Source organism: Uloborus diversus, chromosome 6 (genome assembly GCF_026930045.1).
Source record: "Uloborus diversus isolate 005 chromosome 6, Udiv.v.3.1, whole genome shotgun sequence".
Lineage (NCBI taxonomy): Eukaryota > Metazoa > Arthropoda > Arachnida > Araneae > Uloboridae > Uloborus > Uloborus diversus.
Window position 1 is genome coordinate 14015130 of NC_072736.1, and position 24539 is coordinate 14039668.

The following is a 24539-nucleotide window of genomic DNA, read 5'->3' on the forward strand; positions in this document are numbered from 1 at the left end:
ATTATGATATGCCGTCACTTGATAATTGGGACACCGACTTAGTTAACACTGATTTGCAACGTATAACAACAGAGCAATGACGCTGTCTTAGCTACAATTATTGCGAATAATGAGCCATTACTGACGGCTGGAAAAAAAAGCTCCCCATTGATGCTGAACAAGCCTATACAGTTGTCGATGAAAACAAAGCAGTAAACATTCCAACTGAATTTTAAATTCCCTGGATACACCAGGAATGCGACTACACGATTTCTGGTTGAAAATTGGCTCAACAATTTATTCTTTTTCACGATTTAAACCCACTTAAATTACGCTACGGTACACGTTTCTTCATCAAAAGTCAAAAATTTTGTCGGGAAAGTTTAAAAGAGAAGTGTTTGTGTTGCCACGTAATCCATTAATAGCGTCAGAATTTTCAAACACATTTGAAAGGCTTCAATTTTTGATTCGTTTAGCTTTTGCAAACACCATAAATAGATTTCAAGAACAAACAATGTCTTCTTTCGATTTGGACTTGAAACATAAATATTTCTCTTATGGGCAACCATATATCGCCTACTCACACGTGGAAAGTTATCATACTTTTCGTATTAGGAAAAGACTGGTTAAGCAAGAACATTGTGCACAATTTAGTGCTTTGACAGTTTTAAGTTTTCAAATAATAGAAACAATAGTTCGAAGTCAATGTTATCTACTTCATTGAAAAAAATTAATATTTATATTTTTTAAATTTAGTTAGTGCATTTTGTAAAGAAGTTATTGGTTACAAACTATAGAGAAAGCTGAGGTGAATAAAATGTAGTGTAGAATCTAAAAGTGTATGGTGGTTTACGCTTAGTTTCTACATTCGGTTATTTTACAAAGAGTTTCGATATTTACTATCACTTTCAAGTTATTTTTTTTTTTTTTTTGCAGAAGTCATACTTACAAAATTTACTAAGCGTAAGTATAGTGCTTTTTCCATAGAAAATTTGTTTAGTACTTACTGAATTCAATAAGTACTTTCTTCAGCCTGCACTGTAAGAAAAGAAAAAAGAATCCGAAACGTTACTGAGTAAAAATTTTCGATACTTGCTTGCAGTTCTGGCTAAGCTTTGGCTATGTTTGCATTACTGCTTATAGAAGTTCCTTAATAAATCAGAAAGGTGCTAAGCTTTTTTTTGTATCCCTTCCTAAGTTTACACTAAAGTTCTAGAAACACGACTAACTTCAAACGGGAAGATCTTCGAATTTTTCAAGAGGCTTCCAAGATGATTTCAGGAAGGTTATTAACTTTTATCAGAAAACTTTCCGGGTTTTGATGGTATGACATGTTACTGGCAGAAGTTGGCCACATTATCTGCCCATAATTTTCAAGGAACATTTAGGAATAGTTTTTACATTGAATCACGCCCATTATCAATCTCATATGTTTTAAAATCGGCTACTATTTTAAGTTCTATTAAAAATATTTATTTGATTCTATCAAAATAATTAGTAAAAGTTTATTTTAATCCAACTACTTTGCCACAGCAACGCGTGGCTGGGCCAGCTAGTATATATATATATATATATATATATATATATACTAGCTATACTTTATATATATATATATATATATATATATATATATATATATATATATATATATATATATATATATATATATATATATATATATATATATATATATATATATATATATATATATATATATATATATATATATATATATATATATATATATATATATATATATATATATATACTATATATATATATATATATATATATATATATATATATATATATATATATATATATATATATATATATATATATATATATATATATATATATATAATGTGTGTACGTATGTATCTATCGGGTCGGCAAAATGTTAGGAGTCAGTCGGCAAAATCTGTTTCAACACCCCCCCAAATGAATGTACCTAGCGACGGCCCTGAACGTGGTTTTAGATTATCACTGGAGACGTTATCGGGGGGGGGGGTACGGGTTTGCTTCGCAAAATTTTAGAAACTGAAATCTTCAACACGCAGCCCAGTAAGCAAAATATCTTGCCTCAGTATTGCATAAAGCTTGACATCCAAGAAAAATCATCTTGCATTAATGCTGCCTCAATATTGTTATGTTACTCCCTTTATGCTGTCAGCAGGCTGCCACAATATTGACTGACAAGGTGTATGCAGCATAATATCAGTAAAATATCAAGGTAGGCTGCTTTTGTAACATTGCATACGTATTGATATGACAGGCAAGATGTTGTTATGACAACATGAAATCAAGGTCTAGGCAAGATGATCTTGCTTTTGTAATCTTGCATACGTATTGATATGACAGGATAATATCAAGATGTTGTCATGACAGCATGAAATCAAGGTCTAGGCAAGATGATCCTGCTTTTGCAATATTGCATACGTATTGATATGACAGGAAAATGTCAGGATACATTGACATGACAGTATGAAATCAGCACGTTTGCAAGGTGTTTTATCCATTTATTTATTTGTATTATTTTCACTTTAAAATCGAGAATTAAATTTCATTCTTTAATTATTTCTGTTATTCTTCAAGATAGTTTTCTAGCCTGAGAATATTTTCTTATAGCTGACATCCGATCGGAAATTCATATAAGGTATTAATAGTACTCGCAATTTAATTTAAAAAATGAAATTTTCTTCGTTTTGCGTAATACTTGACTTATTTTTTAAATTCATGCTTCTAATTGTATTATAAAGACATAAAATGCCTAGTTAGAATGATTGCGGAAGTTTTTATAGCACATTTAAGAGTAAAGGTAGCAAAATAATAAATAAATAAATAAATACAATAAAGTACATTTTCAAATGGATGTCAGCATTGAAAATATCCCATGGACAAAACATATGAATTTATCTTAAAGAATAACATAAATAACCATTGTATAAAATTAATCTTACGTGAGACTGAAGTGATAATACGAAATTCTGGGCTTCATGTCCTTTGTTTCAAAGTTTAGGGACGAAAAAATTTATTTTCGACCATTTCTAACATTGATCGCACATCGTCTGCGATATGACTTGTTTAGTACTACATTAATAAACAAATGCAGTTATCAGTCATTCATAAGTTTTTCCTAAAACAATACTATTCCACACTAATAACTAAGCAACCAACTTAACGAAGCCTAAAAGAATGCAACGCCACGTGCAGCACCTCTGAACCGACTGAAAGGTCGAAGCAGGAAGAATGTGCCAGTAATGCATTGCAAGGGACGCTGGGTAAAAAGAACTGTGCGCATGCGCAAGTATCAACGAAGGTCCACCTGTTCTATTGTGTACTAATTACCTTGACGGCGACAGCATGAAATCAACATCATCTTGACGGCGACAACATGTATGCAATGTTGTTATTGTAAGGTAATATCAATATTGATATTTTAAGATGAATGCAATGTTGCATACGTGTTATTGTTATTGTAATATTGCTTTGTAATCTTTATGCATGAGAAAAAATTCCAGAAAAAGAAACTACTTTCCGTACTTTAAACCGTTTAAATTTCTCTCTAACTTTCTCTTTTTATTTAGATTTAGCTTTTCTAAATGCTCAGGTAAATTAAAAATCTTATTTTTTCGATAGATTGCTTTCTAGAAATTTCTCCCAATTGAAGTCTTGTACATAAAAAATATTTTTAGGCAAACATAATTTCTCAAATAGGAATATAATCAAACTACAGCTAAAATCAATTGAAATACTCCTTTTTTTTAAACATTAGAAAGATGAAAGCTCTTCTCTTTAAAAGCATAAACGCAATTTTAGTTGATCTTTCTTAGTAGAAGGAGAAAAACTCCGTTGGATCAGAGCAGTTTCAAAACTGACCTAAAAATTACAATTTTAGGCAAAGTTTGGAGAACGGAGAATTTGGTTTTCTCAGGATTTTTTTTTTTTTTTCATTTTTCAAAATGAAGTCAATTTTAAGGTATCTTAGGACATTTAAGGGAGTTAGGGTCCTAAAACTTTCAGCTATTCAAGCCTTTAAAAAAAAAAATTATTGTTTCATAACAATAGAGATCTTGAAATTGTACTCAAAACTGAAGTCAATTTCAGGTTATCTTTGGGAGGAAAGGGTTTGAGGGATCGGCCCATGGTATAGCTGAAAAAAAAAAAATTCAAGTTAGTGGGAAGATTAGAGAAAGGAATGAGGATTTGAACTCCTCCAGAAGCAATTCAAGTTTCAAACCGTAATTTTAGATTATCACTGGAGAAGTTATCGGGGGGGGGGGAGGTAGCGGGAATAAGGGTTTTTCTTCGCAAAATATTAGAAACTGAAATCTTCAAGACGCAGGCTATCTTTAGTTCTAACTTTAGGGAAACAGTGGTGATTTGGAACCTTTTCCCCAGAATGTTGAGAAGCTAGGGAAGTAAGTGGGTATTCTCCTTTGGAATTTTTTTGAAACTATGAAATCGAGATTGTTCAAGGGCTTTCTCCGGAATTTTTTGGAATTTAGGGTCTAAACACTCAAATTTAAGCATTTTTTGTTGCTAGCAGGAGAAGGAGGATGCTGAAATTCTTAAAGCACAAATCCTAAAACCACATTTTAAGACTCTCTTCGGGGATGTTAGACAAGAGAGGGGAAAGGGTTACCATCCAGAAATTGTTTGAAAGTAGCTTTCTTCTTAAAGCTTTCGAAATTGGAGTCCTGAAAAGGTAATTATTAGTCATCCTTAAACTCTCTATGTTACCCTCAAAATTTTCCACCCCGCGACACGAACCCGTAGATCCGCCACTGTAAACAACAATGAGCAAAATTAAGAGATCATGATAGAAGAAAAGAAAAAGATTCTGAGAGTTCACATTTATGCTGAGCGAAATAAATGAATTGTTAAGAGAATATTATTTTTTGATGAACTAAAATAATTATGTGTAGAAGAAAGACTTTAAATATCGTTTTTAATTTTTTCCTCTGAGTGGGGAACTAAAAAGCTGTCACCCATGCCCCGAACCTAACCCCTTTCTTTTGCATCACCAAAGGTAGCCGAAAACTTTTTTTATTCGAACTTGAAATTCAGAAAAATTCAGGAAGAAAATTGTTTAACATAATCGAAAACCCGCTAAAACTGCTTTCTGGAACTTCAGTTTCGGAAAATTTCCATGGGTGTAATCTCGAGCCCGATCCCGTCCTATAACGTCTTCTAATAAAGTGACCTACAAATGCGTATTTTGGACTATAATTTCGAAAAACTTCAATTGGAGTTTTCCTCTCCCACTCCAACATTGTTAACAATGGTCTAAAATGTACTTTTATGACTTAAACTTCGAAAATTTTCCCGGTTGCCTCGGAGAGTCCCTAAACCCCATCCCATACCGAAACGTAACCCGCGATGGCCTCTATCACGTTTTCGCAACTTCACTTTCGAGAAATTTCCAGGGGATGGCTTTCGTAAACTCCGCCCCAAAATCACCAAAGAACGTAAAAAAAACACCATTTCAGAGTATATAATTTCAAGAATTTTTGCTTAAAATTGTGTTTTTAGATTAATAACAGATAATAAGTTCAAAAATTTTCCAATGGGACCTCCTTGAACACCACTCTTTCCTCTCTCTACAACATCATTTAGGATAATCTACAGTTTTATTTAAGACTTCAATCTTAAAAAACTGCCAGAAGAGTCGCTGTGAACCCAAATTTTTTCCTTTGATCTAAATTAAGATAGGATGCAATCGCGTTCTTTGACTACAGTTTCTCCAAATAATGGCATCCGAATCTTCCTAATATCATCAGGGATCGTTAGAACTGAGTTTTTAGAATTAAAATATCGAAAATTTTCCGGGGGTAAGCTCCCGGACCCCCCCCCCTCCTTCATATTGTCCAAAAATTGCGTTTTTGGAATTAAAAGTTAAAAACATGTAGTACCGGGAAGATAAGAGGCAATAGAAGGGGGATCACAACCATCGTAAAGCTCTAAAACTATATTCACATTTATGCATTCATGCATGTTATAAGTACACCTCCCGTCTCCATGAAGAAGTGCTATATTGTTTACTATATCATTCGAAAACGAGGGCCCCTTGGAAATATTTGCTACGGGCCCCGCGCTGGCTTAATCCGTCCCTGAAGATATGATGCGGGGCTGCAGCCCAGAAGAGGTCGGGCCATTCTCCCCCAGATGGTTTTAAGGGGGTCCAAAAATGAAGCCCTAAAAGCTAAATTTTAGACGATTTTACTAATATTCGAGAAGGATTGAAATCAGATGTCCTCCTCATCCGGAAAAGGTTGATTTTAGCAGTAGAATGATGTTAATTTTCATTGTCTGAGAATGGCTGCTATTGAGTTTATATTTTTCAATAAGGGAACAGTGAGACACCCTTATGCTCTCTCACTGCTCTAATGACACTTTTATGTTAAAAGTGGAGAAATTATATCTTGAAATAATTTAAATTACTACTAGCCTGTTATTGCACAGTAATAATAATAAAATTAGTTTTAAAGCCCTGCATCAACAAAACGACGATGCTTGATTGGAATTATGACTTTTATAGCTATAAAATATCACAAAAATATTTCTATTTCGTACTTATTCTATTAACATTTTTTTTAAATTGTTTCATATTAATATGCTGACTGTAATAATTTTTTCCATATCTCAAAATTGCAACATGCTTAGAAAAAAAAAAAGGAAATCAGACAAGCTACTTTGGAGACTTTCTCAAACAGACAAGAAAGAAGCTATTTAACTAATAATAGACGAAGGCTTACAGTGAAAGCATTGCATTCTTATCTAATGCTTTATCATAAGACGACTTTTAGTCATTTTACTAATCCAGAATCATCTAAATAAATCATTTCTACCTTAGTCATCCCCCCCCTCCCAAAAAAAAAACCCCTGATGTCATTACTGTGTGTCAAGACGACATGAAATTTGCCTCTAAACGCTCATACCCAAAACAAACGGCAGCAGTCATTTATATTTTTCTAGGTAAATTTAGATACTTTGGAAGTTAGCTGATTCAAAAAAATATGTGTCTTGCTGTTCTCACTTTACCAAGAGAACAGTGTTACAAAATTATACTTCGTTTTTTTTTCCTCCCCCCCTTGTTTATGTTCTTTTTTTTTAGATTTATTTTCGATAGACCTATTACAAAGACAAATATTTTATCATTTGAAAGAATTTAACTTCTGTATTTTTAATTTTGAAAAAATGCAGTTGAATTTTCGTGTCTTACTGTACCCACTCTTCACTTTTCGTGGGGTTCCTCCCAATTGCCACATTTGCGACATGGTAAATCCGTCACTGGGTATTTAACCACTTCGTAGTTAGTTTTTTTTTTCTTTATAAGTCTGCATTTATAAAGTTGGGAGGAGGGGGGCCACCCGTAGTGAGAATGCCACTGTCTAAAATAAATCTATCATTCAAAGGGGCAGGATAATTTAACAGTGCCCTGGGCATTGAAACTTGCAAGTCTGACCCTGCGCTGACATATTATCTGCTTGTCGTTGCCGCTCTGAAAATTGACAGCTAATTGTAATGGTTGCTGTTCATATTCCACCGGCTAAGTCTATAAACGCAATACAAGAATTTTTGAATGAAAATTTATTCATTTTTTCTAATGCCGCTTCTGCATTACTTCAAAATAAATTTGGGAAGAGTTTTGATGATTTGGCAACGATTTTGAGCGGGGATTTCAAAAGCAACTTTGCAGATAATAAAAATCTACCATTAATTGAATTTTTAAATAGAGGACTTAATTTAACCATGTCTAATGATTGAAATTTTAGCACAACAAAATATAAACTACAATTTTTTTTTTTTTTAATTTAAAGTATGAATATCTCTTTTAGCGTCATAAGATTCACTGCATCGATGCTAAAATAATAATAATAATAATAATAATAATAATAATTTAGGCTTATAGAGTACGTATCAGTGCTTGATGGACATGTAAAGCATAGTTCAAAAATCAGCTAGAAATTTAATTTAATTTCAGAGGCGGCTAATTGCGTGATTTAAAAGTCTTTTTAATATATTAATATGTGTTTCTTTGCCATAAGATGCACTACTTTAATGTTAATAAAGATAATTTAAAGTGTGTACCAGTGCTTGGATATGCAAAATCCAGTTTGGAATTTAACTAGAATTAAACTAGTATTTCTATTTTATTAATATATTATCATTTTATATTATTATTTCTACTATTGGTATTCAATGGGGGGGGGGGGCACCGCGTAGGGTGGCAGAACTCCTAAAACCGGCCCTGCTCTTTAGGAATCCATAATCCTCACATATATAACAGCGAATGATCGGGTAATGCTCCTGAGGTCCTCGACAATAAAAATCGCGCCACAGCATGATAACTTGATAATATGTTTTAGTAATGTTAAACGTGCAGGGAAATGCGTTATTTTGACAAGGCTGAACTGGATTCGGTCACTTAACTGTTTTACTGGTAAGTGTCATTTTAGGAGAGTGCAGAAACGAAAAAGGGGTGAATTATTGACGCTATCTACTGGAGTTTATGGTTCATGCACTGAGTTAGGGTTAAAATGTCAACTGTCAAAATCACTAAACAGGTAATTGCTTCATTCAAACGCAGAAGCAATTTTCACCCGTCATACCTTGACGGACGACTTTCTAGTTATAAACAAAAGCTTGTAATAAAACAGTTTACCAAAAGTTATATAACAAAACTTTAATGCAATGTATGTAGAGAACTAAATCAGTCTGTGGTGAATATTTTGTGTACAAAATAGCCAATACGATTGGCAGTTATAACTTAATATATACTATAAAAATATTCTGCACGAAACACATACTTACTAATGTGACATGATTTAAAGATATCAAGAGAAAATTTCTTCATAAAGTATTTCTATTTGTTCAACTGAACATTTTCCATGTCATACCTTTTACTAATTTTCCTATGTATGAACGCCCTGTAGAACGACCAGGCCAGGCTCCTGGGGTAGGCGACCTACGCGGTCGTGGTATAACTTTGATATACCCCCCCCCCCCACAATTACGCGCCAAATCTGGCACTCCCTACGAACTTTTTAGGGTTGCTGTTTCTTATTTTGGCGTTGCCAATTTAGGTTTTTTCAGCTTTTAAGTTTTTGCTGTTGCCAAATTTAGTATTTTCTTGTATTTTGTACAATTTTTTGAGTGATTTTTTTTTTTTTTTTTTGAAAGTTTTGAGGCAACAATTTTTGGATTTCATATAGGTTTTAGCGCCATTTCATTCATTCGCCATTTCTTTGTGAAGTGATCAAGCAGATTCTGACTTGCTGTATTTTGCCGCAAATCTGGTTGTATTTTCCAATTATATTTTTTTTCTATTAATTGTTTTTATCTTTTTGCTTTCATTATGCCTACTGTATATAGTGTTGTTGAAAACCAGGTATTTTGCGCCAACGCCAAAATCAGGTATTTTGCTTTGCGAGGAAAAAAAGTCGGGTAGAATTACGGTAACCGGGTCGCGGTGATAAATATTTCATTCTATCAACCCGCTACCTTACCTTGGCGAGGGATCAATGTTGGTAACGCTACACCAAATCTTATTCGCTCTTCGTTTGGCCAATCAACCATTGCAGAGTTCACTACACAAAATTGCAATGTATTTGTTTAATAAATCTTTTTTTTAATTCCATAGAATAAGATTTTTAATTTTCTCAAAGTTTTTTTTGCAGAAAATGGCAACAAACATTGCGTTTCTTCAATTTTTAGATCTTCGAAACATTTTACAAAAATTTACATCGCAGAATGTTTGTCACTATTTTAAGTTGGATTTAAAAATCAGTTATTCATGTCTTTGGATACGTTTTTGGAATTTGTTCGCAGTGAGTAATTTCCTTTGTGTTTTACTGTTCCATCTTTGATTTAATTCATTACTTATCGCAATAACTCAGTTAGTAAGTTTGAACTAAAATGTTAGTTATGATACTGTTCTCTGAATGGGTCTTTTGATGTGATTTAACTTATTTAGTAGATCGTTTTAAATTTTAATTGAACATTAAATCTACGTGAGGACTTTTTCTATTTACTTAACAAACTATTACAGACTAATGTCGTTTTTTATCAAACTTTAAATTTTGTTAAATTTGGTAGAAATGTATGTTTCATTTTAATGTTTTTTAGGAAATTAAACATAAAAAGTGTAACATCATTTTTGTCATGAACCATTTTGTTTTATGCGCTTCATATTCCCACGCACATTATGTTAACATGTTGGAAAACGTTACATCTCACTTCTCTTTTCTGCAAACTTAATTTCAAAATAAGAAAAGCAATAAAATTCTATAAAAAAAATAGGCTTAGTAATATATTTCTGCATATTTTCATCAATTACAAAAGGAAATGTTTTATTACTTTTCTTTTGCTTCCTTACGGCTATAATCAAAGAAAGGAGAAAGTTAATAAACAGTTTTAGTTACCAAGGTGATAGTTGGAGCCATTCAAAGCTCCACCCCTTTTCTTTAAGTCTATTCCCATTGGATGATTTCCTTTGTTTACAATGAAGCACTTTGTTTACATTGAGTCTTAGGTGCCAAATTTGGCTGTTTTTGAAAACATACGCCAACGCGACCCGGTTACCGTAATTTTACCAAAAGTCGCCAAATTTCCGATTTGGGGGGGTATATCAAAGTAGTTCCGCGGTCGTCTAGGGCGGCAGAGTTTAGGGGCGGCAAATTTCGAAATTGAAACTTTTTTTTTTTAAGTATGAATATTTGTTTTATCGTCATAAGATTCATTGCTTCAAATGCAAACAAAAATAATAATTTTGAATGTGTACCAGGGCTTAGATATGCAAAATACAGTTTGTAATTTATCAAGAAATCAATTTAATTTTACAGGCGGCAAATTGCGTTATATAAAAGTCTTTTAAAAATCTTACTACTATTATATATGCGAAAGTTTGTCTGTATGGATGTATGGATGTATTGATGTTTGTTACTCTTTCATGCAAAAACTACTGAACGGATTTTGATGAAACCTTACAATAATATAGCTTATGCATCAGAATAACACATAGGGTAGTTTTCGTCCCATTATGGGGGGCAAAACTCCCTTAGGGGAGCAATAAAATACAATTTTCGTATAAATTCTCTAATATAGGGATGAAAAAATACTTGCACATATTTACATTATATGTCCATCGAAAGCTTTGATTTTTCTGCTGAAGATGGCACCTATTCGAAATTTCTAAGTAGAATAAAAAACGAGTTATGAGCTTTTTAGTTCCATGTTCGAAGGCTTTCCTAAACTCAATATAGTATTAAGTGTATCATCTCAACTCCCTGTCGATAGCGACAATTGTTGTATTGTTGACTATCTTTGCTTTTCGTGACTGTTCAAGGCTTTTCTCAAGTCAAATCTTGATGTAAGATTTTTGCACAAGATTGGCAAATAATATATGATTTGGCTGACCATTTTCCATTTAAATGGAACTTTCATGTAATTAATGGTTTTTATTATTATTTATGCTGATTGAACACTTACTCATTATCCAATCAACCAGCAGATCGCCAAAATTTTTGCAGAAAGATTTCCGTAGCTGATGCATTTGGCAGTTTTTTCAACGTCGCAGTTTTTGAAGCCGAAGACTACGTCATAATGTTTCTCGGCTTTCACCATGTAAACAAAATATCGCCAATCAAAGAATCTTTAAAAAAACTTTTTTTTCTGTGTTAAATAATCCAGCAACTAAATTAGGCAAATCCATAAAGATGCACAAAAACTTCCATTAATTTTCCTTTTTGCACAATTTCAAACAATCGCCAAATTTTACTACTTATTTTGGAAATATTTCGGATGAAACTCTTTAGCGCCATTTTATGGTGACCAAAGTATCTCAGCACCTGGCAATAATATCTTTGTAACGAAAATTAATATCATATTGTTTTACAAAGTAAGGAAAGAAGGAGGGAGCATCATCGAAGGTACCCCAAAAACTCAACGTTAAATCCCGGTTATCACAAATTTGCCATTTCAACTGCGCTTGCGCGCGGACTAAGCTGATTTCAAAAATCTTGCTAAAATTAATTACAAACATTTTAAGTTTGGTAATAAATATGAGATAGCAACAGATAAAAATTAGAAATCACAAAGTTTTCTCTGATTTAGTTTTTAGGCCTCGGTAAAGATTGAATTTTGCGTCTTAATTATTAATGGATTCGGTGTCTGATTTGTCTGTCCCTTTTCAGGACCAAATTTTTAACCTCAGAAGAGCGTACTACAATTGCAGCATCACTTCTAAATAAAAATGTATAATACTAAGTTATTTACGCCTAACGTAAAATATCCGCAAAAGACGGATTTCTGTACTAATATTCCAATCATTTTTGAAGTACACAACGTATTCTACATTTATGGTAAATAAATGTTTCCAAACTAATAAATATTGAAGTGTCACTTTTCTATTAAGATTATCAGTTATTCATATCCGTAGTTTCATATAATATACCACGAAATCGCTGTGAAAATATTCTAACGCATTCATTAATTTGGTTGGACTCTCGCTCAGCCTAAATATAAACAAGCAAACGAAATCTTAAAACAGAAAGCCCAAAAAGCTAAGTCCGCGCGCAAGCGCAGTTGAAATGGCAAATTTGTGATAACCGGGATTTAACGTTGAGTATCCCAAAACGATTCCCGCAAATTCGGTAAAATCGCACGAAGACCCACAATGATTGAAATTTCCCAAAATAACTAAAGCAAGTATAAGGGGATTACGAGCAACTTCAATAGCAATACAGAGAGAAGGTTTTAGACTCCATGTTAAAAAAAAAGGGTATCAACAGATTAATCTTTTTAAACATGAGAAGAATAATTTCATGTTTTGGAGATTTGTATATGCTTAAATATAGTGCTTTCGTTTCTAAATCAATACAATTTTGTTCTTTATACTTATTGCTATTTTACTTTTATGGGTAAGGAAGAAACTCGATTTTTAATCACGTCAAAAAGATGTGTTTTAAATTCTTTCACTTAAACCAGAAAACAAAAGCATGTAACAATTTTTTCTCATAATTATTACTGACCCAGGCAACGCCGGCTATTTTTGCTAGTATTAATATATAGCAGTACTCGCACCGCGATGCCCGTGTTAAAAATTTAATGGATGTCCGTTGAATAAAAAGAATTGACGCCCCATCTCCCTCTGATGTGAAATGATCATTTTTCTTTATATAAAATGCGTACACACCTTTTCAAAAAAAAAAAAAAAAAAACTATTCAAGTTTTTTTTTTTTTGAAACTTAAAACTTATCGTCAAATCATTAAATTAGACTTACAGTTGCTTTAAAACTCTATTTAGCGAGTGAAGCGTTTTTTGCTGCAATTCAGAATATTTCGCCAAATAAACAAAAAAAGACATCAAATAATATCTTTCAAATGTAAAAATAATTCCGCAACTCTATTGTTTATCGCCAAACTCGCCCAGTAACCACGCTATCATAATCCATCCGTCTAATGAAAAAAAAAAGAAAAGAAAAAACATCCCGTGGAACATTCAAAAATCTTCGTCAGAAAAAAAGAAGAAAATGTCGTACATTTCACTCGGATAAAAACAAATCAAAAGTTTCTTTTCTTTCAAAACAAATCGCCAAAACAATGAATTACATTTACGGTTGCTTTAAAACAATAATCCTAGACTGAACTGCTCAGCGCCTAACGCTCCAAGCGACCATGCTTCCGGAACCCAGCCCGTTTGCGAGTGAAGCGAATGCTTTTTCTTTGGCAAATGATATTGTAATATCACAACTTTCACAGGGGGGAAAAGAAATTCAGAAATATGGGAAGTGACTGCTAGTAAAGAACATTTCTATGGAGTTTCTTGTGATCTACAATATTTTGCAGTAAGAGTGATAGATGATAATAAGGGAAAGGTTAAATTGAAATTCTTGGAAAAAGGACTTCTTCAATCATATGAGTGGCTAAGATGATGTGGAGGAAATAAAAATAGTTTACGTTTTAGAGCTCAATAATTTTACAAAGATGCGATCCATTTTAAGATAACGAAGGAAAAAAAAGAGAGATTTTTAAATGATCTAGCAGTTAAAAAAAAAAAAAACCTATAAGGGAAAAGAGGTTATCCGATAGAAAGAAATAAAATCTTATTTTAATTGCTTTTCATTCGTGTAGAGTTTTATTTACAAATTTTAAGGCTGTTAGACATTCGGTCAAACATATTTATAGATGCTACCAAAAAAAAAAAAAAAAAGAAGAAAAAAGAAAAGAAAAATCGAAGGAAATGCTGCAGAGTTGCAAGCGCCTACAGTTTCTGTTATTTTATATATTACAGCTAGGGTACACTAAGGGTGTAGACTATTTGAACAAAATACTAGGTAGTACACAATTGCTATTTTGATGTTAAAAATCAATCTTTATATACGTTTTGTATCGTCCTTGCTTTTAAATATCATAATTAGCATATTGAAACTATATTTTGTAGTAATTTTCTATATGGTCTAATTATTTTGGGGGTCCTCATCGGCTGAGGGACCCCTGGTTTAGCCCTAATCGCAAAGAAAGCTCTGCTTTTGTGTGCACTTATTTGTTTGTTTTACTGCATAATTCTGAATTTTTTATATTAGGATACATAGGAAAATTAGAAATGTCAGTCAGTTAGCTCATCAAGTTGTTCTGATTACTATAATTTTGTTATTTTAGTAATATTTTTGAAATAAAATGTCAGATGCTAAAAGGTTATTCATTATTCCTTGACCCCAATTTAAATTTATGAATAATTCCTTTTGCTTTCAGAGGAGAATCTTTTATTCAATCTATACTACTTTTCCCGCAGGTTGCATTCATATCAGTCACCATGCTTTTAACACTTTGTTTAATAAATCTAAAATGCATTTTCAAAATTCAATTATACACCATTAAATTCAGTTTGAAGAAATCAATAAACTAGGAAAAGATATATTTTTTAAATGTATATTTTGGGTGTTGTATGTTTTTAAAATAAATCAGTTGCCAATATTTCAGTCAGTTACCAACTTGTCGTCAATAATGCAAATATTTATTTTAGCAATACAGTGTCCGCCGTTTATATGAATCACGTTTGTTCTAAACAGTTTTGATTCCATAAAGCGGCTGATTCAATAAAGCGGCTACTTCAATAAAGCTGAATTTTGTTCTGTTTTTGAAATTTGATTCATTAAAGAGGTTGATTCAATGAACCACTGATTCAATTAACGCCAAAATGCATCATTTGTGACGTCATAAAGACCACGCCTTGTTTTCAACATCGGACATTTTAAAAAATTTATTAAAAAATAACTGTTGAGAAAATGAAAGTATTTTCTGGGTCCATGTTTTTTTTTTCTTTTTTGCTCATTCTATCAATTTCAGTGACTAAAAGTATAGTTCTTTTGAGTGAAGGAAATCACCCCATTGCCCTATTAGTATAGATGTTTCAGTGCCATAAGATGCACTACTTTAATGTTAAAAAAGATAATTTAAAGGGTGTACCAGTGCTTGGATATGCAAAACCCAATTGGGAATTTAACTAAAAACTCACTTTAATTTTAAGCACTTTACTATTATTTTTATTTTATTAACACATTAATATTTTTTATATTCATAATAATTATTCAATGGATGGCAGAACTACTAGACCCGGCTCTGAGAACGGTTTTTTACTTTTGCGAAACTATACTTTCGAGAAATGATTGTTCAAGTCAAAACTATTGAAAATTATCCGCTTTAATATGATAAGAGATTACCCCGACCATTATACCCCGACTTAAGGATGGCTGCTATAGAGAGTTGAAATTTGAAATGAAGGGAAAAAATATGGTTTTGAACAATTTAAAAATATTTCAGAACTGCATTCCCGAGTATGAATTTGGAAAACACTAAGCATGAACATTGTTTGGTGCCCAGTAGAATACAAAGACTTCGGTGCCCTTCCCCCCCCCCCCTCCGCCATATTTATAAGTGAACCCCCTCACCTCCCATAGGATTTTTTTTTTTAATTTTAACATAGTTCATTTTTTTCATAGCGTGCACCCTCATTCCTCTTGCGCAACCCGGGTGAGTTTGGTATGTGCGTCATTGTTGGTGCCCCTCCTCGGCTAATAGCATAGTGAAGCAAAAAAATATTTTGGATTTGGAATTTGTGAAAGTTGTTAAAATTTTAAGGGATTGTCCATAAATGATGTCACATTTTTTATTACCATATTTGATAGCCCTCCACCCCCCCCCCCTTGTCACAATGAGCCACACTTTGCCTTTTCTCCTCGCCTTCCCCTGTCACATGTCACGCAATGTTACATAAGCATGTTGTTATAAAAAATGCGTGATGTCACTATTCATCTTACTCCCTCCCTTTCAATTGTCACTAACTATTTTCCTACCCCCCCCCCCTTCGAAGCGTGACATCATTTGTGGGCAAACCTTAAAGGGTGTTTTTTTTTAGATACAATATATACCGTAAAATGGTCCAACTATGGGCCACTTTTCGATGTTTTCAATGAAAATTCCGTGTATATCTTTGATTTAGAAATTTGAGAACTTTAGCAATGGTAGCTATACATCTCGTCTTTCGATGTTTAAAAAACAATCTAAGTTGGAAAGAAGAGGAAGGGGAATTTTTTCCAAGTGGCCCATAGTAGTACCCCTACTGGGTGCAACTATGGGCCACTTCATTTTAACCTAGAAAACACAGTGAAAACTTGATCTGGCCTATTGTTGTCTGAGACTACATGTTGTCCTCTGCTTGAAACTGTATAAAGAATTTTTTTCTTCCATCATTGACCTTTTTTTTTCTCAATATTTTAAGACTTGATCATCACATGTCGTTTTGAGTTATTAATAAAGTTCAACATGGTAAACGTAGGTAACTTTCGTTGTTATCTGCCTAGGTTTTGACCTAGAAACATTTGAAAATTAGAAAAATCTCACCAACTAAAGGCTAGGTACCTACCTATACATAGGTCTCAGAAAATACGTAGGTCTGACAAATGTTAAACGTGGTCAAAAAAAATTTTTTTTGAAATCTAAAATGCAAAATCACATTTCTTATATCAACTCTCATCAAAAAATAAATAATTTTTAAAAATTATTTCAGTTTGTATTTGGTCCGACTTTTAGTCAGCACCTTCGTCAAAAACTCCTAGTACGGGCTCGCGAGCACGGGCGATAGGGCGACCCCCAAGCTTTCTTCTGTTTTTTCTTGCCATTATTTACAATAAATAACACAAAATATGACGAAAGCATCCCTACAGAGAATAAAATGAAGCTCAAGCCACTAAAAACCGTGAAAAATAGGTGACCCATTGTTGTACCCCAATATTCCCATTTTTGATAAATGTTGAGAGCTGGTGAAAACACTACGAAACATTTTAAGTCAACAAGCGGTTTAATTCATAACTGACAAATTAGTAAACCAAATCTGAACTTACCAGATCTTGAGAAACAGTATAAGTGGTCTGCCGAAAGGAGACTTTTGGCTCTTCCACGAGTGAGTCGAATCACGCACTAAGAACGACTAAATTATCTAAGACATACAAAAACAATGGCAATCTCTGATGCAGCATCATTAACTACCTAAATGGTTACAACAACCTAGTGGGTTTTTTTTTTTTTTTTTTTTGAGCAATCACGATTGCTTATTGTTCTCATTTGACTGTTTTGATGTCCTATCATTTTATTTTCCCACCGCCACCCTCCACACCATCACCGTCGACCGGGTCCTCACGATGTTGCTCCTATAGCGAAAGCCGTCTACAGGTTGCATCCATGTCCTACACACACGCGCATACATACACAACTACACACGCACGCACACACACACACACACACGAACACATACACACACACACACAAACACAGACACACAACTACCCACACACTTATGCCAGCGCACAGACACAAACACACATGCCTACATACACATACCCCCTACACACAAACACACATACCCCCCCACACAGAAACACACACGCCTACATACACACACTCGTGATTGCGAAAAAACATAATTTGAATTCAAGATGTCAAAATTCAAATTAATTTTTTTTTTTTGAGCAATCACGATTGCTTATTGTTCTCACTTGACCGTCCTTGGCGTTTTGGTTCCTTTTTCAGCTTGAACCAGGGGCCTCTGCAGCACCACCGCCCACCGGCCTCTGCATGCGTGTCGGAATCCGCTTTTCCTGGTCGGAGGCGTCCATGTCCTATACACACACATGCTCACACACATACACACTCACATATACACGCACGCCTACGAGCATACGCACACACACAAGTCTACACATGCATGCACGCGCGCATACGCACACACACACACAACTATACACACGTAACCGCGCAGGAGAAGGGGCAAACTTGGGGGGAGAGGAGCCGTTTCTAGAAACAATAACTCCAATGAGTAGGGCCCTGTCGCAACTCGTGATTGCGAAATACATAATTTGAATTCAAAATGTCAGAATTCAAATTAATGTTTTTTTTTTTTTTTGCGATCTTGAGGAATAACTATTTGAAAACTAATATTTTGTTTTTTAATTTAAAATATTTCAATTGAAATTAATTACAGGTTGATATAGGATGAAAGAAGAAAACCGCACACATAGAGTAGAAATTAGGAATTATATATATATATATATATATATATATATATATATATATATTTTGGAGCTCGTAAGTTCGAAAAAATAGGCCACTAGAGATCAAAATCATCGCCATGGCAACAGTGGCCTATTGTTGCCCCCCTTGGCACAAAGTTGTACCGTTTTACGGTATATTTACATTGCTATAGTTTTGCGGTGTAAAATTACACCAGCATTTTTAAAGCTTCAGCTACAGATTTAGTACACCCCTACCCAAGTCCATCATTTTGGTGTGTCAGGGGAGGTCAATCGCACCTCCCCTGGTTTTAAGAAATTAATGCTTTTGCATCATATAAGTGGGCGCGGTTTTTGCTGCTTTCCAATAAAATTTGCATTGCTTGACACATCCCCCCCTCCCGGAAAAATTCGAAGTGACGGACCTTCCCGTCTCCTTTTCAGTATTGTTGTCCTGGGCCTGTGTGCCATTTTCTTATGTCTTAATCTGCCCCTGTCCTTGATAACAAAAACTTCAATTAGTCGGAATCAAATTATTATTCTTTTCTAATTATTTAATCATTTCTTCTTTCCGTTTTTCTATTTTCCCATTGCTCCCAATTTTCACATGGAATCTCAGAAACTTAAATGGAAAAAAACTTTCTTCGTAATTTTAACAGTACCGTACCAGCCTCAACAGAGCCATCTCTTCCGTTGTCCACCGCCTGGCACGTGGTGAGAAATGGAAATATGATGCGAAGAAAAAAACTGAACGAAAATCGAAACCATTCTCCTTCGCAACGCGGGCGCGGTGTGAGTTAGGACGTGTAACGATGGAAATTTCTTGGAAACGAGTTTTGTGGATGTATTTGTGTGCTTTTATTGGAAGTCGATTTAACAGTAAGTAAACTATCTGATTATTGTAAACTAGTGGTACCCGCACGGCTTTGCCCGTAATTGAAAATTAAAAGGTCTTTTGGTTCGAATGTATATTTACAAATAATGTATGGTGAATTTTCTCGTCAATTGGCTTGTGCCCATGTTACGGTTCCACGTTATCATAATTTCGTAAATTACTCGTCCATTTTATGATAGTTTTGTTCTTAAAATTGGAATAGAAAAAGAACCACATCGAATTTTCGAAAAATCGCTACGAGGTGCACACCCCTATGCTACAAATTAACTTTGTGCCAAATTTCATGAAAATCGGCAGAACGGTCTAGGCGCTATGCGCGTCACAGACATCCTGACAGACAGAGATCAGGACAGAGATCCTGACAGACAGAGAGACTTTCAGCTTTATTATTAGTAAAGATAGTGCAAAATTTAACTTCAACATGTGGAAAACAACTATTTTATGATTCAAAATTGAAATTTAGGCTTCTTTGATTTTTTTAAACTCCAAAAATTTAGTCATTGTTATTAAGCGTAAACATTTCGTTTCACGTATTATATAGCGAAAACCCCACTAAGGAGGATTTGACCCTCCATAAGGGGCGAAAAGCCCCATGTAAATTCCAGAGCATCAAAGGATCTCTGTGAAAGATATCTCAAATATCCGACATAAATCGGATTTGCATAAGAAATACCCCTATAAGGGAGATTTTCGCCCCATAGGGAGGCGAAAAACCCCTATGGGCTGGGGCGTGCACAGAAATTTTGGGGCCTGTTACAGATGACTTTTCCGGTCCCCTCTCCATATTGTATACCCCTATATTTCACCCATAGTTTTAAAAATATTGGGCTTCCTTCAGGCTTGGGCCCGGGTCAACAGGTGTCCCTTCTACTCCCCTGTGCACGCCCCTGCCTATGGGAATTATTGAGTATCAAAGAAGCTCGGTGCCAAATTTAGAAAAAACTCGACGTAAGCTGCAGATTTGTATTAGGAACAAACACAAACAAACATGCGTTCATTTTTATATGCGCGTTAGATCGATGAGTATTTGATTCAATCGAGTTTAAGAACTGTGTATTTCTTTCTTTAAAGCAGCTTCATGACTAAAAAAGTGTTTCCGATTTGTTCCGTAATGGAAAGTCACGGAAAAATCATGACCTCCTAAACATTCAACTTTTAAAAAAAAAATCCTGATGAATCGGCAACTTTGGAGACAGATTGCAATATTGCGATTTTTTTTATTTTTTTTGAATTTCTTATTATTTATTATTATTATTTTTAAATGGTGCTTACTGTTCCTTTTCATTCGATACAATTACAGTATGCGTGCATGTTCGCATTTTATTATTCAATAAAATTTAGAATTTCATTCGGTAAAATGAGGATCCCCCCCCCCAAACTTAAGATCGGACGTCCCTTCTTTTGAACTGCCCAGCTGGCATCCACCCGTAAAATATTACAGCGACATTGTAACTGAGCTATTGCGTATTCTCTTGTAATTCTTCTACCTGAACTCAGTCTACGCACTGTATAAAATAAATAAATAAATAAATTAGAAGGGCCGTGGTAGCCCGGTCGGTAGAGTGTCGGATTCGGGGCCGGAGGGTCCTGAGTTCGAACCTCGATGGTCGAAGATCCACCGTCGTCATTAAAGGGGACTGGGCGACGTTAAATATGCACTTGGTCTCAATGTCCTCCAAATGAAACGATACCTCTGGGGGTGCTAGCACCAGGTAGCTATTAGCTCCTGGACTAGTTCTAAATTCTCATTAACTGTTCGATCCGGTGATGGTGCTGCCATCTATCGGTATAAAAAAATAATGGAGGCAAGGCACTTAGTATGCAGACCTCGACATAAATACAGTTGTAGTCAGTTGTGACTCGGAATCGGAATCGGATAAATAAGAAAATCATGTAAACGTCCTGGAAATTTATGGGTGGCTAATTTTATAATATCTGACAACAACAGGTCTGCCAAAAAAGCAGGAAAGTTTCCCGCTTTAGCTCAGTTACTTTCCTGAAATTAACCTGAACAGTTTCTGAAGAATTCAGAAACCTTCCTATCAAAAGCAAGTGCTGTATGAGGATTAAATCAGGAACCTTCCTAAAAAACTTATTATGGTTATAGTAGCAGCCTGGCACCTTCGTGATTTACCAAGAGTTTCTAAAGCATTTTAGCAAATATGGCCAAAGCCAAAACAAAATTTCAAGCAAATACTGAACATTTTATTTACTTGCCTTTCACTCTCATTTGGGGTTCAGTCAATCTGGACGAGCCGTAACTTAGCTGAAGGAGATACATTTTATAACGCTGAGTATATATAGGTAGTTATCAAAATAATAGAAACACCTGTGAATAAAAGTGATTTTTGAATGTGCTTCGTAAGTAATAAAGAATAAAACTAGGAAAACCTCGATATCTCAAATCTCTCGGGTCGGGAAAAAAATTCGAGATATCAAGTTTTTGAGTTATCAAGGTTTTAAAACAATACACTAGAAACTTTCATAATTACACACACGTACGCTATATGCATTTATATATGTACTATGAGACCACTTTGAATTACGATCAATAAAGTAGTCTTCAATATTTTACTGGATTTGAAATTTTATACTTGTCGAAAGTGCACAGGAAGAGATTTTGAAATGAACAATTTCAACTTGGTTTTTCACAAAAAAATTTAAAAATTCTTATCTTCAACTAGCAGCTCCCCACATTCAAAAAGTTTTCAGCAGCCATTTTGTAGGAGTTAAAAAAGCAGAATGATGAAAATGAGGAACGCATTTTCCGTTTTCACTTGAAAACTGACTGGCGAAAAATCAACCCCCTTTCCTCAAAGTGTTTGAGAGAAATGCACAAAGATTTAAGGGGGGGGGGTTACTCTGGGGAAAACACAGCATCCCTTTCATACCAACACTCTCCTATTATCTTGCTTCAATCCCCTAATCACAAAGTTTCCAAGAAGAGAGATGAAAACTGGTCCCCGGAACTGGTTTCACTACAAAAATTGCCAAAGAAAAACGACAAACTTGCTTCTATGCAAAAATTTCGACATATCAAGGGTTTTGAAAAATAAATTTCGAGATAACTATGGAAAATACATAGGGGTTTTTATAGAAAATGCAGGGAAAAAATGTTTTTTCGAGACATCAAGGGTTTCGAGATAAAGAGGTTCGAGATATCAAGGTTCGACTGTATCTGTTTTTTTTTTTAATTTTTTTAATTTTTTTTTATATAAATAGCAATGTACATATTCTGGTAGTATATGGTGGTTTAACTGAAATTCTGGAACTTTTGGATTTTTTCAAGCGCGTGAAATGTCGGACCTTTCAAATTTTAAAAGAGGCCAAATTGTTGGAGTGCGTCTAGCTGGAGCAAGTGTAATAGAAACATCACAACTTTTTGACTTTCCTGGAGGTACAGTATCTAAAGTCATGACAGCATACACAGAGCTGGTAAGACAAGCTCAGCAAAGCAAAATAGTGGGCGGAAAGAGAAACTCAGTAAAAAGAAACCGACGGGTATTGAAGGGAATTGCAATGTCTAAAAAGCGAACAATAGAAGCAAAAGTGACCACAGAACTCAATCACCATCTGGATTCACCAGTGTGAGTGATTACAGTCAGAAGGCACCTTTATTAACCGAACATTTACGACAGAGTAGCGATTCCCAACACAGTTGTCACTGAGTGTTTCCATTATTTTGATAACTACCTGTATCTTTTAAGTGGTAACTATATAAAAATATTCTTCACGACCAGTGGGAAGTCGACCACCGCCTCAGGTCACCCTTAAAAAAGTACAACGTCGTTTATGCGTCTTTCAAGGGAACGTTTACAAACTACGCTTGAACAAGAAAGATATACAGTAAACTCCCGATTATCCGCGGAATTGGGTGGCACAAGTGCCGCGGATAATAAAAAATCGCGGATAACCGCAAAAAGACTAAAATAGGGGACAAATCATGTAAAAATTGTCTTATCTCAAATTCTTAACTGTATTGATGCATAACACTTTCTGCAAACAGTGAAAATATATATAGAGTACAGTACAAATGTTTTGTATTTTTGCACAACCGAACTTAACATCAATAACAAACAAGTGTATGTACGATAAAGAACGCACAAAAAAAAAAAAAAATAACAATAATAATAATAATAATAATAATAAAAGTAAATCAATCAATCAAGCAAAAACAACTGAGTGTAAATTTACAATTTTTCAAAAAAAAAACAGCCACTGGTATTCGCTTTTTACTGCGAAAATACATGTTCGTGTTGTTGATTGATTCGCGGATAAACCGCTCGCTGATAATCGGGAATCTACTGTATAAACGATAGCATTTACGATGACCTAACTCAGTCAGGTGGGATCTCATAAGTGGGGGGGGGGGGGGGACAAAAATACAACTAAAAGCTATGGGACTTTTAGCGGCAGCAAAAAATTAAAAAAAAAAAACAGAAAAAAAAGTACAAAATTTTGTTAGGGCTGATTTTGAGAGTTTTGAAGCAGACAAGAGAGTATTGACACAAGCCTATCAACTTAACTCACCACACAAGATTTTGAGAAGTAACAAACACTTGGTAAACATTTAATTAAGCAAGTATGACTTGTTTAAGTAAAACAATTGATTTACTAATATCTAAAAAATGAATACATAAATTAAAAGTTACTGCTTGTGCTAAATCATGTTTTGTAAACAGATATACAAAGAAAAACAAATAATTATTCTCTGAAAACTTTGACATTTCTGCTTTTTTTTATTTTTATAACTTCTAGTTTCGGTTTCTAAATTAGAAAATAAAATAAGTAAAAGAACCATAACAAAGGGAAGAGAGGCATTGACCCCCCCCCCCCCCGAATTGCCGCCATTGAACTCAATTGCAATTTTTGATACTAACGGGGCTGCGTATCATTTTCTCACCAAATACAAAACTGGCGTATTCCCAAGGGGCTAGCAGGCGTCCTTTCTTTCATGTGGTATCACTTTCGGCGGATGCCAATATCACTTTGACGTTTTGACGCCAAGTTTCCCACCAGATGGAGCCATCTGAGTTCACACGACGCGAAACTGCACTAAGTTTTGTATTTCCGAGAGTGTTTAAGCCAAATAAATG

The 24539-nt window shown here is 34.3% G+C and overlaps 2 protein-coding genes across 3 annotated transcripts in view; one reads left to right on the forward strand and one right to left on the reverse strand.

Annotated features, from left to right (window-relative positions):
- The window catches only part of LOC129223730 (tubulin-specific chaperone E-like), a 310220-nt gene that overhangs the window by 282522 nt on the left and 3159 nt on the right, over positions 1 to 24539 (reverse strand). The gene's annotated exons all lie outside the window — the stretch shown is intronic.
- Positions 19314 to 24539, forward strand: part of LOC129223731 (protein amnionless-like) — a 48745-nt gene continuing 43519 nt past the window's right edge. For both annotated transcript variants that reach the window (XM_054858087.1, XM_054858088.1), the window contains exon 1: positions 19314 to 19427. In XM_054858087.1, coding sequence (XP_054714062.1) covers positions 19361 to 19427 — 67 coding nt within the window. In that variant the 5' untranslated portion in view covers positions 19314 to 19360. The remainder of the gene's footprint in view (positions 19428 to 24539) is intronic.